Genomic DNA, 18,052 nt, shown 5'->3' on the forward strand with positions numbered 1-18,052 from the left:
TTTTTGAAAAAAATTGGGGAAAATAAGTGATTTTATTTTTAAATTTGTAAAGTGGGATATATACTCTCCCGGCTTAGGAAACATTCATAAAAGTTAAATTTCTATTAACCTATCTTCACATTATAATGTTGCTTTTTTAAAAAAAGAAATTTGGTCAAATAAGATATGTTGTCAAGTGATTTTTTTTTGAAAATTTTAAAGTGGAATATATACTCTCCCATCTTAGGAAACATTCATAAATGTTAAAATTCTATCAATTTACCTTCACATAATAATGTTGATTTTTTTTGAAAAATTGGGTAAAATAAGATAAGTTGTAAAGGGATTTTTTAAAAAATTTGTAAAGTGGGATATGTACTTGCTGGGTTGTCTTGAGAGGCTAAGCTGGGCAAACCTCTCACAGCCAGCCATGGCAGCCTCAATCGGAGCTTCCCCAACGAGGCTCTCGCTCTCTTCTTCCTCCTCTGTTCTATACTCCCTCTCCTCCAAGATCTCCAACCCCGTCATCCTCCTCCATCGCCAAATTTCCTCCTTTTCCTCTCCAAAATCGAGGGGAATTGGATTTCCTCACCACCCATCTTCCAAAAACACTATTTCTCGCCGAAGCTTGTTCGTTCGGTCGAATCTGCCAAATGGGTCTGAAGAATCTGCCCCGGAATCATATGATTTTGATCTGTTCACTATTGGGGCCGGTAGTGGAGGAGTCCGGGCGTCGCGGTTTGCGGCGAGTTATGGTGCGTCGGTCGCTATTTGCGAACTTCCTTTCGCTACCATCTCTTCGGATACTGCCGGAGGCGTGGGAGGAACGTATGGTGTTCTTCTATCATCTTGGTTTACTAAGAATTCACTCGGGTTTTTACCTTTTTTTAAAGGATTTTTAATGTGGTTGGAGATCAGCGGTTTCAATCAGATGGTTCTCTTTCATTTATTTTCCACTTTCATCTTCGGACGATTTCATCAAGGAATAAAGCTAAGCTCCGTAGATTGTTATTGATGTAAAAATACTTTGGGCACATCTTATCAGTTCTGCATTGTGAGCAGACCTCCGTTTTTTGTTATATTTGATAAAAAAACTGATAATTTTGGAACAGTATCAGTTTAAATTAAATAAAATCTATAAAGTTCTCCGAGTGTTAAGTCTGATATTTGGATTATTATTATATCGTACGTTTGCAGCGCTTTTGCATGTTCTCTTGATTAAAATGTTGGTGAAGTACACGGTGTCTGGTGTGACCATTGATTGGAAATCGATTCATGTAAATTGCTAGAGGTGATTTATTGTCCCACTGGAGAGAGGCAGGTGAAATGAGATAAGTTTATAAATGAGATATTGATGAAGAACCATCTCAACTGCTGTCGAATCCACATTACAAATATTTTCTGGGTGTTTGAATAAATTTCTGTGATGGCCACCTGAGAACAGAGGAACCAAAAGGAAGGAAAGGCATGCCACGAAATCAAGTCTCCTTTGTGTATCATATTCCTTTATAATAGTATCAGAACATTAACACTCCTCGAGGATGATGATTGATTATAAGAATTCATTTTCCTCATGATGAACATTAATAGTGATGGTGTGTTTCAAGGATGATGTCTGTGATAGGCTACAGCTAGCGACATACTCAAAGTCAAGCATTTCAGAAGATAGGTAGGAAGAAGAGGAGGATGATAAATAACTCGATACACACAGCAAGTCTGATCTCCTGTCAAGCTGTATGCGGTTCCCAAAATTGAAGACTCAAATGTCATTCATCAATAATTGTCTCTTATACTCTTGTGTTTTTTATACCCTAAGTGATCCAAGGGATGCTTATGACTATTCTGCAACCATGGTGTCTAACAAGCCAGTAATGGAAGTCATTCTCCTCGTCCAAAAATCTTGATTACGAGGGGCCGATGATGATTCTGGAAGTTCTTCAAGAGGCCTACATATCCGTTTCACTTTGCAGTAGGTTCCGGTTGAGGGAAGGATCTCATGGGAAGGAGGTGGGTGAAATATACTTCGAGGAGGGTAGGGGTAGATAAGGGACGAATCGGGTGACAGTCCCATGATTTATAAGACGATAGCAGGGTAAAAGGATTGCAGAGGGTCAGGGGAAGACTCAGAGAATACAGGGAGCACTACTAATCCACATGACTTCAACTTCACTTCAATATTCTTGCCTGCCTTCATAAGGGAGAGCTACCCTATTTAAAAAGGAAAATTTTGATGAGCCTGGCCTTGCTCTCTAATCGACCTTGCTCAAATAGAGAATTTCAAGAATCATAGAAAGTTGGGGGGTCAAGCAATACTCAATGAAAATTGAAACCTTCAATAATTGTTCACAAGATTATGATCTGTCAATGTTTCTAAGTATAGTAAGCAATCCAAGAACAGTACCAGATCTCGCTGGTCTCGGAGATTGCGATCTCCTCTCAGAACGAGATAGGTAAGGGAATCGAGGGAGAAGGAGAGCTTGATCGGTCTCCTCCAAGTGACAGCTGAGGGCGAGGCTACTCAGAACTTACTCGTTGATTAGCTGGAGTATCTCCTGCTCGTACCAACTGCCACAATCAATCCCCTCCTGACATCTCCTCTTGCTTGATCTATAACAAGAGGCCCCTGCCCAGCCTGATTAAATGATGACCAACGCAGTTTCCAGTCGCAAGTGCATGATGATACCATCTTCTCTTTGTCTCATGATAGGTACTTAGAGGGACCTTATTGGAAATATGCATGAAGGGAAATACTAAATCACCATGGTGGGCTAAAATTGCAGAAATACGCACCAAACCGTGACAGGGATTATATCACTTTGTTGGAAAATTCACTTTCAACAATATCATAATCTCGTCGAAATTGAAAATTTTCCGTTATGCATGATATGAGTGTTTAGTTCCCAAAGGGAGAAGTCCTCCACTATCACATGTTTGTTCATCGAAGAAATGCTCACTCTTTCCCATGGTTGCATCTATCATGCATGCACTTTTTTCCTGACCAGTTAGCTTCTCTGATTTTTTATTCAAATATTTTACACGGCTAACTATGCTACCTCTTCTGAATTTGCTATTATACTTTTTCAATTTACTGATTTTTTCATTTGTAATGCAGATGTGTGCTTCGAGGCTGTGTTCCTAAGAAATTACTTGTATATTCTTCAAAGTATTCTCATGAATTTGACGAGAGTCGCGGGTTTGGATGGAACTATGACGCTGAGCCAAAGCATGATTGGAGTACCCTAATGGCAAACAAAAATGCTGAGCTTCATCGCCTCACAGGAATTTACAAAAACATACTAAAAAATGCAAATGTAAAATTGATAGAAGGCCGTGGCAAGGTGCTGCAACGAATCGCATGACTCATCTATCTTTTATTATTTCCATTTTTAAAAAAAAATGCTCTTTCAGATAGTTGGTCCACATACTATTGACGTCGACGGGAAGATTTATTCAGCCAGACATATTTTAATATCGGTCGGTGGACGGCCCTTTGTTCCTGATATACCAGGGAAGGAACACGCCATTGACTCAGATGTCGCCCTGGATTTACCTTCTAGACCTGAAAAGATTGCCATAGTTGGCGGTGGTTACATTGCTGTAGAGTTCGCTGGGATTTTTAATGGTTTAAAAAGCGAAGTGCATGTGTTCATTCGCCAGCCAAAGGTGCTCAGGGGTTTTGATGAAGAGGTGGGTGACTAATGATATTCATTGGTGGTTAATGTGTGTCATTAATCCTCTTTTTTACTTGAATGTCAGGTCAGAGATTTTGTCACTGAGCAGATGTTGTTAAGAGGGATTCAGTTTCATAGTGAAGAGACGCCTGAAGCAATTATAAAGTCTGGCGATGGTAAATTGTTGTTAAAAACAAACAAAGGGACCATTGACGGATTCTCTCATGTCATGTTTGCTACTGGCAGAAGACCAAATACAAAGGTTTGGTTAAACAACTTCCATGTTTGTGCTTGCCATCGCCGATGACCATGGCGAGAGGATGATGGCGAGTTGTCATCATCCTGCTGTTTGTTCTCTCCAGGATGACAATGTGGGAAATAGTCTCTTTTCTGAGACAGGATGACAAAATCTTCATTGTTACTTAAGCTGCAGACGATGATGATAACGGGTTTTTGGATGACATCATCGTCTGTGGACTCTACTTCCATGGTGATACGATCTCCAACTCCTTCTGAGGCATTTTTTTAGTTTACACCCATTAGGGGCATTTTCGTCATTTGCCTTTTTGCATGTCCTCTTTAAATAGGGAAGCTCTCCCTTAAGGAGGTTGGCCAAGAAGAGGAATATTGAAGTTGTGTACCGTTCTATCTCCCTTGGTGAAGTCCATTTCTGCCGCCCCTTCTTACTAGGCGACACACATTCCTTATGCTTCCTTCTCTTTCCTTATTTCCTTCGTAGATACTCACCCTCTTTCCTTCAGATCTCTCCCTATCTCCTTGGTGACGATTTTTCTGCTGTCTCGCCTTCCACTATTCTCCCTCTTTCTTAAATGGTCAAAAATCAAGAATGGTCACCAAGCTCAGGGTACACATTGATAAGATCCCTATCAGGACCTTATTTTTTTTTTGAAATAGTCAGGATCTTATTACATGGTCTGAACACAGTTCATTCTCATAAACTTTTCCTTTGCTGCAGAATCTGGGACTGGAAGAGGTTGGCGTGAAATTGTTGAAGAATGGAGCTATTCCGGTATTTGAATGAGATCCTTTCTGGGGATTTTGGGGTTTTTTTGGTCCGAAGTACAGGTTGATGAATTCTTATTTAAATACAGGTTGACGAGTTCTCTAAAACATCTGTTGATTCGATCTGGGCCGTTGGAGATGTAACTGACAGAGTAAATCTGACACCAGTTGCCCTCATGGAGGGAGGTGCATTCGCAAAAACTGTTTTCAGCAACCAACCGACAAAACCAGATTACAGGTAGAGATGCCTGTTGTTGTTCTTATTCTCGGTAAACTAAGGTTATGTTGATTGAAAGAGTTGACTGTTTCATTAATAAAACCTACCTTTATCCATTATTTTATCTCGTCAGGAGGTGAGATTGTTCCTGCAGGCCATCTAGGCTCTCCTTGACTTGGACTGCAAACACCTTGCTGATGATATAATAATTTCCTATATTGGTTTTTGTGTGTTGACTTTTTGTTTTCCATGACCGTTCATTTACAACTGTTTATCTCCGTAAGGTATTTCCAGGCATTCGCTTTTATTAGGGATTAGCACTATCAAGATTTGATTGAATGGATTGGCTGACCAAATTTTTGACTGACTGAATGTCTCAATCAATAATCGATCAGGCTTGATTGGTCGATTGGTTCACTCGATCATGATTGATCAAAAGGATAGGACAATTATCCGTTGAACAATGATAGCAAAACAAAAAATGCTTTCTATTTTCTCTCTCTCTCTCTCTATCGATCATGGTCAATCGGAAAAATGAAGTAGATATCTTTTAAACTTGCGTGCTTTTTATATTTATTTACACGTTTTAAATAATTACGATGCAGTGCAATTCCATCAGCAGTTTTCTCTCAACCCCCAATTGGCCAAGTGGGGCTCACCGAGGAGCAGGTACTTACCATCAATTTTATTTTTCCATTGACTCCAACTTTTACATGGACTTTAATATTTATTCAAATCGTAGGCTATCAGAGAATATGGTGATATTGACGTGTTCACAGCAAACTTCCGCCCCCTTAAAGCCACTCTCTCAGGTCTTCCAGACCGCGTGTTCATGAAGTTGATTGTATGCGCAAAAACAGATAAAGTTCTTGGCGTTCATATGTGTGGCGACGATGCCCCAGAAATTATTCAGGTTACTCTCTCATTTTCCCATTTTGATCTTAGACCCCTAGTTGTAAATCGGATAATGGGTCGGTAGGTAGCATTAACCCACAAGTTTTCGTCCCTATTTATAAAAGGGTGAAGGAAAGTAGAGGGTAGAATCTCTATCCTTACCTCTCTACCTCCATCTATCTCTATATACCCATCACACTCGCTTTCTACAGCCATTCCATTCACCCTTTATGTGTGAATGATATGAGGATCAAAGGGATTCCCCTCTGGGGTCCTCACATTTAGTTGCTTTTGGCTGACTTTTTTTTCATGATCGATAATTTCCTATTTGTGTTTGTGTTCATCATATTTCTATATCCTCTACCTCTCGACGTCCATCCCACTCTCTCTCTACTATCATTCCAGTCACCCTACGCGGGTGTTTGGTATTGAATTGTATGGATTTTCATCTGGGTTCAACAAATTTACCTGCTTTTGCTGGGCTTGGTAGACTCTTTCCACGATCAACAAATTTCTATTAGTGATCGTGTTACGTTCATCGCATCTCTCCCCATCTCTCATATTTCAAAAAAAAATCTCTCCCCATCTCCCTACATTCACCCTACTCTCTTTCTCTCTCTACAACCCTTCTACTTTCCCTCTGCGCATTTTTGATATTTGATTGAAAGAACCGTTTCTGGGTTCGTGACATTCATCTGGTTGCACTAGACTTGGTTGACTATTGCAATGATCAAATCTTTTGGCGATTGTAACTTTGTTCATCATCATATCTCTCTCCCCCATCTCTCTACATCCATCCCTCTGTTTCTCTACGACCATTCTAGTCTCCCTCTGTGCAATGAACTTTTTATATGCGATTAAAAAAGTTTCATTTTTTGCTCTTTTTTAGGGGGTTGCAATTGCAGTGAAGGCAGGGTTGACCAAGGCTGACTTTGATGCCACAGTTGGCGTCCATCCGAGTGCTGCCGAAGAATTCGTCACGATGAGAAGTCCTACTCGGAAGATTAGGAAGCCAACTGACGTGGTATCTAAGAATAATTTTGTTTTATATGCTTATTGATATAAGTAATATAGCCATACTGATATTTGTTAGTTTCCACGGTTGGAGTTCTACCTGAAATAAAGGAATTAGATGAACGATGGATAGAAGAAGAGAATATGGACTCCTAATCGGAAATTCAATACCTAATGATCAACGCACCCACTGAAGTTCTTATCAGTATTTATTTTTGCAGTGCCTTTTTTTCCTGGTTTTTTCACAGGACGAAAATTTTGTTTCTCTTCCTTTTGTCTTTAAAAGTTTGTTCTGTAGTCAAATTCACTTTATTTTCCCTAGAGAGTTTACGAAGGTTTACTTCCATGTAATTTTCTTTATCATTAGATGGACGATTGTGATGAATGAGAGGTTTTAATATTTATGAAGTCTTTTTGGCAGTTTTATTTTGTTCTGTCCAGTGAAAAATTGTCATTTCTCTGTTCCCTAAATAACCTGCAGGACAAGGCTAGCTCTGATGCCAAATCAACAGCAACAGTTTAGCTTTGTTGAACTGGGTGAGGTATGGAGCTTTATTCCCCTTAATTTGCCGTTAATTTTTTTTTAATACTTAAGCCGTCTCTTGAACTTGCGCATGTCTCTAAACAATGCAAAAACTATGTTTGTTTTTCAAAAATATATTATTTTCAAAGGATAGTCGTGAACTCTTTTTATCCGCAAAATATCTTGACAACTGCAAAAATCAACAGATTCTTCAGGTCTAAGATTTTAGTTATCCCCAAAACCAATCATAATTTTGAAGGTAGAAATTAAATATACATAATCAATAACTGAACAAAAAAATTTGGATTTACTTATTTAATTGGTGATGGTTGACTTTTACTCTTTTTGAAAATATAGGGGCTTGACCTGGAGAATGTAAAAGAGAAGAAAGGCGCATGGTTTCAGAATTTTCATAGTGCATTTGGATCTTTTCAAGTCTGAAAAAAGCCATAGAAGATGATTCCAGCCATGATGGGTAAAAGCATTTTTTAGGGTTCAAGGGTTGTGTCTTCCTTCATCTTTCCTTGGTCTGTCTCTCTCAAAATCTTACAATTTTTCTCTCTATCTTCTCTCTCTACATTTTACTGTTCTCCCAACTGTGTCCCAATAAGCCGCATGCATGAGTTATGAGTTTGATATCCAGATATCATTTTTTCGTTGTAACCTCTCTCTCTCTCTCTCTTTCCCTCTCAAAACAAGGAAACAATTAGATAATTTGAGCCATGAGAGAACTTCTAACCAGAATACAAATTGATGACTTTATGCATATTTCTTCGTATGTTCTTTTATCTTTTAACATAAAATGCAGAGAGAGAAAAATAGGGTTTTGTCTATCTCCTTGCTTCAATTCTATCTGTATATCTTCTCACTGCATCTCTATCCTCCGAATGGTTTCCCAATCAAGAAATAACATTCAGGGGATGCAATGTTCTTGATATCATAGTATTTTCATTCCTCCATCCCTCATTCCCTCTCTTTTTTCTTTCTCAAAAGAAGACATGGAAGGAAATTTGATGCATGAAGGCCTCAATCCAGAATAGAGATTAATGCCTTGAGCTAATTTGTTTGTTTTCTGCCTTTCACAGACAGACGTAGAAATTACACCAGAAACCTATCATTATGTCATTCTGCTTTTTTTTCTCCCTCTACATCTCTCTATCTCATTGCTTCACATTAAATCTTTCTATCAACAATTTCCTTTGGGATGCAATGTGTCTGACAACAAAATATTAAAATTTCTCAATCTTTCTCTCGTCCTCTATCAAACTATCTCTCTACTTAATCCATTAACTAGAGAGAGAGAGAATGTGAGAGAGATAGAAAGAGAGAGAGAGAGAATGTGAGTGAAATAGAGAGAGAGAGAAGAGAGAGAAAGAGGGAGAATGAGAGAGAGAGAATGTGAGTGAGAGAGAGGAGAGAGAGAATGTGAAAGAGATAGAGAGATAAAGAGAGAGAGAGAGGGAGAATGAGAGAGAGAGGGAGGGAGGGAGGGAGAGAGAGAGAGAGAAAGAGGGAGAGAGAGAAAGAGAAAGAGAGAGGGAGGGAAGGAGAGAGAGAGAGAGAGCTCAGGGAAGCATCTCCTCAGATAGAGGTCCAAGAAAATCCCCAGCCAAGCTGGCCAGAACCTGAAACCCACGCTCAACCTCCATCCACCTAAACCCCAGCACCTTAAACCTCACCCTGGTGCCCATCCTCATCCTGAAAGAATTCTTCCTGCCCATGAAAAACGGCTCGTCTCCGCCTGCATACTCGTAATCTCCTCCCATCACTTTCACTGAGAGGAACACCTCCTCGAGCGGGCCTGCCGCCATTAACACCCCGGCAAAGAGCACCTTCTTGACAATCCCCACCATTATCTCTCCTGACAAGGGCTTGAAGGTGATGCACTTGAAGTCGACGGAGAAGACGGCGGCGCCACCAGCGAGATCAGTGATCTTGCCGTCTCCGATGGACTCGATCGTGGTCAACGCCACGAGGTAGCCCTCTTCGGGTAAGGCCTTCTTGGCCGCGAATTGCTCGAGCAGGCGAAGGACGATCGCCTGACGGAGCTTCAATGCTTCGGCGTGTAGGTCCTCGGGTTGAACTGAGACTGCCCATGAGAGCTTGGCCTCCAAGAACACCATGGCTGGGATAAACTCTACAGTTCTCTTTCTGCCACTTTCTCTCTGTCAAAGAAAGATTGCCAAAGAGAAATCTACTAAAGTACAAAAACACAAACAAACTTCTCTCCTGTTTCTCTAAATTATATTAGGACATTAAAATATTTAAGTTTTGTTGTCCAAATCAGATTATGGTTGAAATACAAAGCATGCATATAAACTGAACTGCCGTGAGAGATGTAGGAATTACATAAATCTATAGTACAAAAACATAAACAAACTTCTCTCCTGTTTCTATAAATTAGAGTAGGACATTTAAATATTTCAGTTTTGTTGTCCAAATCAGATTATGATTGAAAGACAAAGCATGCATATAAACTGAACTGCCGTGAGAGATGTAGGAATGACATAAATCTATCTCTCTTCTTTGTTAAAGGCAGAAAGACCAAACCAGCTAGTTCATTATAAATAGTTTCAATTGGGACATTCAACAGTGTGTACAAGCACTGATCTCACTGGAGAGAATGATTTTTTTTTAAAGAAAATGCGGGAAGATCACCCGAGACCAGTGATCAAACCGAATTTGATACTTAATATGATTGTGAAATACATGACAGACTAGAATGGTCTTCTTTCTGTCCTTCACTCCCTACTAACCCGGTAGGAAATAAAAATCTTCACATCATTCAGGACAGAAGGAGATAAAACTCACCAGAGAAGAAGATGATGATGACAAAAGTGACCACTAATAATAGGACAATGTAGAAACGAACCATATTAGATCAACATAGGCCCAGGCTATGATTAAATAAAATAAGTTTGAATCAGATTATCATTTTATTGATCTCCCCTTGCTTATATGAATGACGATAAATGCATTTGATATTGCAAGTCTGTTGAAATCCTAAGGAAATTAAATATAATTAGACAAACAAAATCTAGACTTTTAATTCATGAGATTACAAAACAGGAATGCTCCTATGACCAAGAAACTCCAAGGAAATTCAATCTAGAACACGAATGACAAAATTGCGACGGACGAGTGACAATGAAATCCTAATTAGATGAAAACACTCAAGGTGTACAGGGAAATATTAAATAATTTTCATTTGATCAAGTTGCCAAATGAAACTCACGTCACAGTTGATGGGCACTACAGAGAGACTAATTAGACCAAGTTCAAAAGAAAATGTTAAATAATTGTTAAGAGTATCAATAATTGTTAAATAATTGGATCTTATCAAACCCACAGGAATATCAACAAGTACCATAGAAAAACGATATCAGCAGAAGGACCAAGATGTTCTTCCCATCAAATCCTGAATCTGGTCGTGTTCTAAAAAACTAGGAGATCGAGGTTGCACGGACGAAAATACAAACGAATCTTGAAAGACGTTATTAATCTTCCCCATAAACGAGCTTTTTAAACATTACAGATAACAATCTTGGTACCGTAACAAGCATGAACCAAATAGAACAGAACTCGAGAAAAATAAAATTTTGGGGATTCGAATGATCTATACCCACCAATCTAGGAGAATAGTGGAAACAAAAAAATCTTTCTAAAGAAGTTTTTCATGCATCACCGAAAAACGGAAACCCAGATTCAGAAGAACAGAAAAAGAACGAAGAACAACCCTTTTATTGTCATCAAACTAAACTTCCACTCATGCATGAAAGAAATAATCAGAGAAAAAGAAACAAACGAGAAACCCATTACATATGTAGAGGGAAAAAAAAACTAAATAGTACATCATAATACACGGGAATAGGAATCACCTTCAAACAAATGTGACACAGATTTGAAAAAGAAAGACCGACGAGATGTTGCGGAGCCGGCGATAAAGAGGAAGAAAAATAGAGCAACAAGTTTTTTGGGATTTTTTTTGGCGGTAGAAATCAGTCAGTCGAGTGAATAAATTTTTGCAGAGAGAGAATTTAAACACCAAAAACAGGGTATTTCGGGAAAAGACAGCTATAGGGGTTTGTGTCAGTGGTATTGATTTTGGGTAAATGCAGAAGGAAATCCAAGGATTTTGTAATATATGCTTGAATGATAGATATATATCCTTATTTGATTTTGTAGATGAGTTCTAAAGTTCAAGAAAATCCAAACTATAACGCTATATTTTTGTAAAATTGAGACTTTTTTGATAAATTTTAGCTCGATTTCTCTGTAAATAGTTACTCCATTTCTAATATAATAATGTTATGATGTCATAGTTTTCAGTTACCAAAGGAATTTGGTATCCAGTAATTAGAATGTTGGGTATACTGCCATTGATTCATTTTGATGAATTCCCCAAAAAAGGAAAATTTGAAATCCGATTTTGAATGAGTACCAAAAGGATAAAGTGGTGAGCTCATTGATGGTAGATTATTCAAAATGATTTACATTTTTAATAATGCATTAAGTTTTTGCAAAACCTTTCACTCATTCTTGTGTCTAAAATAAGAATGTAGCTTTTAACTAAAATCAGAAAAAAAATTGTTGGTAGTGAAGGGTACCCATGAATTATACAAATCCCTATTTGGAATTGTAGAACATTACTTACATTTCAAATAGATATTGTGGGGCAGCAGTTACAGTGCATTTTCTGCGTAAAAAGTCATCGAAGTAAGAAGACCGAGTGATCACTCAATTTCTGTAAGATAATTAATGTTATGCTGGCACAACTTTGAATAATCATTGGACTTTAAATTTTTAAGTTTTTAGACTGAGAACTTTCTTAGACATTGACATGAGTATTTATTCATAAACACCACTTACATTGGCAAATTCTCAAGAGTTCCGTTTTCATCATCTAGTCAATGGAGCTTGGGCCAAATACTTTTGGAAATGAAGAACCACAAATTGGATAGTGTTCGTTCAAATTTCATGTAAATCAAATTTTGTTGGGATAGTAAATCAAGTTCTGTGGTGAATTCGTATATCAATGGCTTGGTAAATAAATATTTTTTTGGAGGATTAATATGGAGAAATATATTTCTTTTCAGAGATATCATTGTAGTATTACATCAAATTAGCCAAGCAGTCTAGGGAATTTTTAGGCCAAATCAAAGCATAGATTAATACTATTAGACTGGTTTCATTAAAAAATAATTATATCAATTTTTAATTATATTAAATTAATAAAATATCTTCTGATGACAAATGGTCAACATTAGTGAGATTTATGTATGCCCTAAGTGACTCACTGAATAACTACAATAATGGCATAGTAGATATACTAATCGGCTATTTATTATAAGCCAATTTCATGAAATGAATGAATATGTTTGTTATATACTTATTTAGTCACTAACCAGTGATGAGAAAGCAATAAAAACATCGAAAAAGTGGCCAAAAGTGGTTAATCCTCAAACTATTAGATGATATCTTGGCCTTCTTCTGGTCGAAACATCATAATATAGAACCTCTGTTGCAGTTCCCTCATCAGTTTGGGGCCCCTGTATTTGCTTATCTAGGTGACATATAATAGCTCACCTTTTTTTCTCTCTGAAAAAAAAACTAACTCCCTGCCTGCTCTCACAACAGAGAAGAAACCTCTGTTATGGTAATGTTTCCTGCCAATTATGAGATGTTGTCTTGGTGGAAACCATTCTTTTATTTATTTATTGCTGGAAACTTGGGGTGAAAGACGATTACACTAAATTGGGTAGAGAAGCAGCTAGAAGTGGTGGTTTGTTTTTTTTTTCCATCCACATTTTTCATGTATATTACCTATTACTATCATATTGGTCATATTTCCATATTTTCTCCCTATTCACTTTCAGATGTAAACCAGCAGGAAATTAATGGTTAAATTTCATAGAACAGGAGTTAGAGATCCATTTTTAAGGGAAATTGTTGGTTTATATTTTCTTCATATGTTTGCTTCTTTTTTTCAGAATTCTCCTTGTAACTTCAGGAACGTTGATGTCTGAGAAACGAGAAGAAAAGTAATGAGACTGGAAAATGTCAGTAATATGAGAGGACAAAAAAAGCAAATAGCAAACTACAAAAAATAACATTTTTTAATTTTAATCTTCTCTTTGCCACCGTTTTAAATGAATTGTGAGGAACCCTGTTTTCAAATAATTAAAAACCCATTATAGAACAAGAGACAATAGGGAGGATACTTAGAAACAAAAAGAAATTCAAATGGGGGAAGTTAAAAAGGAGGATTATCTGATTGAAATATTTGGAGATCAAGTAATTATCTGATTGAAGCTATCTGAGAATTCAATATCATCTAAAGATAATTATCTGAAATACTAAATATAGATAGGAATAAATTGTATGGACACAACTGATATGATGAATGAAAAGGGTATAGAATAGCCTTGTGTAGGTGCTTTCAAGACTCTTTGGTTTCTAGGTGCTGTATTTAGGAGGTTTAGATGGGGGAGAGCCTTTGGAGTGAGTGTTTTTTCCAAATTTCTTCTTTCTTTTCCTTATTGCTTGTAAAATCATGGCCCACATAAACCCATGCCTTGTAGAAATTCTTCTTTACTGTCTTCTTCGTTGACTTTGTAACATGTGTCCAACGGTTAATCTAAGGTTACAAAGGTTATGAATTAAAGATTAATGATGACCAAGGTAACAAAGTGACTGATACGGATATGCCCTTCTTACCGTTTAACTCTTTTCTCAACAGCTGGTTCTGATGGGTGAGTTTACGAGGGATTATGTCTGATACTTTAACTTAATTGAAGAGATTATTTGTGATAATTCCAAGGAAAATATTTTACTAAATATTTTTGAAAAAATATTTGGTTGAAGTAATTTAAATAATCTATCTGGAAAATTTTGGAGGCCAAAAAACTTTTAATTTTTAATGAGTTTGAACTTGACAGATTATAATTAATTAATTTTTTGATTAATTTTATAGTCGATTTGAATAATGTTTTATGTATATTCCAGTATGGTGGAAAGGATATCAAGATACTAATATTATTTTCAAAGTCTGGGAAAAAAAACATGAGATAACAAGCTGCCTTGATGTAATACGCTATCGGCCGGGATCGATCGGCGCGTATTACACCACAGATGACGACTAATGTCTCGACTTATCTAGATGGTATGATGCAAACTTGAAAATTTAACAAAAAGTACAAAGAATTAACTAACAGAGTTTGAAGATCAGTTAAATTGCCGAAGTTTGATTGGACACCATCGACTTCCCAACGTCCCTTTGGACCAAATCAGACGCGTAAGATGAGGGGTAGTTGTACTACCGTCGGCGTCTAATCTTCCTCGACAAGTAACTAGTGTTTTACCGCAAGAAATTTAGACTATCTCTCACTAATGCTGTTAAGACGAGTCAATAAGGGTTCCTAACTCTCTCAAGGCACGGAAGTAAATTGACAAATACTGACGGGAAATAACGAACTGCGTAGACGGAGAAGAACGGCAGAACCTGTGGGGGTAGTTCTATCGACGTCGAGGCAGATTCGAGAGAACAATTCCGTGCTAGACAGTGCACCAACAGGGCGTGTACGAGTCAAGGGACTGACGACCTGAGCGAGAAGTGGGCTGGCAAGCGCACATGCCAGAGTCGAGTCAGCCGGTGCAGGATCACCACTCGAGCGCGAGCGGGCATGTACGCACGCGTAGGCGCCGCGCGTGCGCAGATAACAGCAGAGCACGCACGCGCGGTCGTGGCGGTGGGGGCTGTCATGCCGCACGACGCTATCAAAGTGGCCGTGGTGCGCGCGATAAGGGGGGGTTAATCAGAAAATCTTGAGCGTGATCTCAAGGACGTAGAATTCTTGAGAAGGTCGGGGTGATGGGATCCCAAGAACGAAGTTTCTTGGACTTTCTTGAACAAACAAACCCAAGAAAAGGGGGGGGGGGGGGGAGAGCTATCGAAAAGGCCGATGACGGATGTAGCAGCGGAGCAAGTCTTCGAGATCGGCACCGATTGAACAAGCAGGGGATGAACAAGGCTTCAAGGGTTGTAAGAACTGCCCCTTTTGATCGATTCTTCAGCGTAAACAATCAAGGTCGTAGATGCAGGTGGCCTTCCACGAGCGATGTCGTGGTCGGATCATGTTCTTCCTCCACGATCTTTCTCTCTCTCTCTAAAGGCTAGTTACAACTATCTATGGCTAAGAGGAGCACTAAGAACAAGTAAAAAAATGATATCATTTGATTTAATTTTCCAGTCTGTCTTGTCCTCTTGGGCATGTCTTGCTCTCTTGGGCTGAGGGCATGCCCAATTGGGCGTAACTGGAGGGAACTGTCTCGAGACGAACGGTTCTCTCAAAATGACAAAAATAAATGTTTGAAAATGGACGAGGCCAAAACATGACAGGCCCAGTACAGAATCTGGCGAAGAAATTACAACAATAATAAAAAGAAATAAACAAAAACAGATGCGGATTCATCTTCATGCGGAGTACTTGAACGACGTGTCGTGAGCGTCGGCTCGTGCGGCTCAGTGAGGTTGCTGGCGTCGTTCTATCTTGATGGCGAGATGGTCCCCCATCATGCCTACTCATAAAGACATCAGAGCTGAGGAAGATTGTCACACATGACAATATTTTATTTTCTTGATATCCTTTGTAATGTCATATGACTTAGTTGTTTTGGCTTGGTAGCATCAGGACATTGGTTAGAGACTCTGAACAAAACTAGCTTAGTATATTCCTAGTATATAACTACAAGACTAGCCCTTGCCTTTATACAAAAGTAAAGCGACATCCATCTCATATACACCTCTCATTTTACATTAATCTTCTCACGTGTATAATAAATAATTAAAATACTTTAAATTTTTATTATATCCGATTCATCCCTGTTAATCAATCCTCAATCAAATAAACTGGTATTCTTTAGCATTTTTCGTTGATTGATATAATTCTTATACTAATAAAAAGTTTTGATGTACTAATAAAAAGTTTCTCTAATTATAAAATTATAATTATATGTAATAAATATTTTTATAGTTATTCACATTTTCTGATTATCCATTCTCGATGTACTATTCTATGTCACATTAGTGTTTTCTTCTATACCTTATGTCCTTATGCAGCTACACATGGCTTTCAGATTTATTTATAATTACCATTATAATTTATGCACAGGAGGGTGTTCACCTAGGTATCTAGGTAATTGGTTTAACTGTTATAACATTATCATGAGAGGAAATAAAAATGAAGCAAAATATTTCTGTTAAATTTGAATGGTGTTTACCTGGTCATAATTATTATGATGTCAAAGAAAGAAGAAAAAGTCTTTGGTGTTTCATCTTTAAGGATCATTTACACAACCATTACTTAGGTTGAGTGATAACATGATAAATGCATGTGTATTTACATACATTTGAGATGCTTTTGGTATAAAATTTGGAATTTATCATGTTATCACTTGAATTAACTAAATATTTATGCACTAGCTATAAATTCAAATTTTTGCACATTATGGTTATTTTTGAGTATAATCTTTGACTTCTTTGAAGTCAAGAAATTTTAGTACTGATGAGTATTCTATAGTTTCACATGTGCAGAAATTTACACGGATGAGAATATGGTAATTCTTAAAGAGTTGGAGAATTTTTTAGAGTTAAGTGATTCTCAAAAGGGAATTGAAAAGAGCAAAAGATGTTGTGGGCCTTAAAAAGAGATGTCTGAGGGAGATGGGTCACAACCTGACATGCCTATTGGGCTCTCAAAAGCCATACAAAGAAAGACACTAAATATTATAAGGGGAAGCTCTCAACCAATGGAGAAAGACAGACCAAATGGCAAGAAAGGAGAATAGTAATTCTCACGATGTAGAAATACACTTTTTCTCCTCATTTCCCCTCATTATGGATGTGCGCCAGCAAGTTGGTGGCCAGCAGGCCAAGGTATATTTTAGAATCTAGGTTGCTCAACATGCTTGATGTAAGTTTATTTAAGTTTTCACTCCATCTCAACTCTTATTTGCATTGAAAAACGCCTGATCCTGGCAAATATAAGGATACAGACTTGAGAGGAAGAATTTAGGGATCATTAAGCTTACATTGAGATTTTAGGAATATATATTTCCATTTTCCCATCATTATCCATTTACCCTTACAATCCATCACTTTCTCACTCTAAACACTCATTTTCCCTACTTTTTCTCTCTAGAACCGGAATTTTCACTCGCTCAACCTTAAACATATCCCATTTTCATCCCCTCAATATTTCATAAAAAATCTCCTTCATTTTCACCTTAAAATTCCATCTCAAACTCGCTCTACCCCCTTCTTCATTTTCTCTCTCTAACTCCTCATTTTGAGGTTTTCTCTCGCTAAAAAAATTATTTATTGGCCTAAAATATTTCCTCTCTCTTTAGACCATCATCCATATCCCTAGTTCATCTCATCAAAATTTCATAAAAAATATCTTCTTCATTTGCACCTTCAAATTACCTCTCATACACCTTCTACACCCCTTCTTCATTTTCTCTCTATATCTCTTCATTTCAGTCATTTTATTTCTCTCCCTAAAATCCATTTATATCTCTCCCTAGATACTCTATCATTTCCATTTCAAACCAAAAATAGTCCCATTAAAAATCTTTGAAAAAATAATTTCCCCCTTGCTGTCGCCATTGTGCGGTGCGGTGCGATGCCGTGCAGCACGTGTGCAGCAGGGGCACCCCTCTGCTCCCCAGTAT

General features: G+C 37.8%; 2 protein-coding genes across 3 annotated transcripts; one reads left to right on the forward strand and one right to left on the reverse strand.

Annotated features, from left to right (window-relative positions):
- Positions 1 to 355: 355 nt before the first annotated feature.
- GR (glutathione reductase) lies at positions 356 to 7,984 on the forward strand. Its single transcript, XM_078580528.1, has 11 exons — positions 356 to 807; positions 3,092 to 3,317; positions 3,388 to 3,666; positions 3,736 to 3,912; positions 4,627 to 4,680; positions 4,763 to 4,911; positions 5,496 to 5,559; positions 5,633 to 5,803; positions 6,674 to 6,808; positions 7,280 to 7,340; positions 7,679 to 7,984. Exons 1-10 carry the CDS (start codon positions 410 to 412, stop codon positions 7,319 to 7,321), a joined length of 1,695 nt encoding a protein of 564 aa, XP_078436654.1. The 5' UTR covers positions 356 to 409; the 3' UTR covers positions 7,322 to 7,340; positions 7,679 to 7,984.
- A 553-nt stretch (positions 7,985 to 8,537) lies between these two features.
- LOC144707431 (DNA-directed RNA polymerase V subunit 7-like) lies at positions 8,538 to 11,344 on the reverse strand. 2 transcript variants are annotated; one of them, XM_078580529.1, is made up of 2 exons: positions 11,200 to 11,344; positions 8,538 to 9,486 (listed from the first exon to the last, which is right to left on the reverse strand). In XM_078580529.1, exon 2 carries the CDS (start codon positions 9,442 to 9,444, stop codon positions 8,887 to 8,889), a length of 558 nt encoding a protein of 185 aa, XP_078436655.1. In that variant the 5' UTR covers positions 9,445 to 9,486; positions 11,200 to 11,344; the 3' UTR covers positions 8,538 to 8,886. The 2 variants fall into 2 exon arrangements, with proteins under 2 accessions (XP_078436655.1, XP_078436657.1); XM_078580531.1 differs by having other exon boundaries at positions 8,538 to 9,472; positions 11,200 to 11,342.
- Positions 11,345 to 18,052: the final 6,708 nt, after the last annotated feature.

This window comes from Wolffia australiana, chromosome 9, assembly GCF_029677425.1.
Source record: "Wolffia australiana isolate 7733 chromosome 9, ASM2967742v1".
In the NCBI taxonomy this organism is placed as follows: domain Eukaryota; kingdom Viridiplantae; phylum Streptophyta; class Magnoliopsida; order Alismatales; family Araceae; genus Wolffia; species Wolffia australiana.

Bases quoted from the DNA above. Each gene is read 5' to 3' on its own strand.
- GR (XM_078580528.1), top strand. From the start codon at position 410: ATGGCAGCCTCAATCGGAGCTTCCCCAACGAGGCTCTCGCTCTCTTCT. The intron at 808-3,091 runs GTATGGTGTTCT...TTTGTAATGCAG, and splicing joins GCCGGAGGCGTGGGAGGAAC to ATGTGTGCTTCGAGGCTGTG. The intron at 3,667-3,735 runs GTGGGTGACTAA...CTTGAATGTCAG, and splicing joins TCAGGGGTTTTGATGAAGAG to GTCAGAGATTTTGTCACTGA.
- LOC144707431 (XM_078580529.1), bottom strand. From the start codon at position 9,444: ATGGTGTTCTTGGAGGCCAAGCTCTCATGGGCAGTCTCAGTTCAACCC.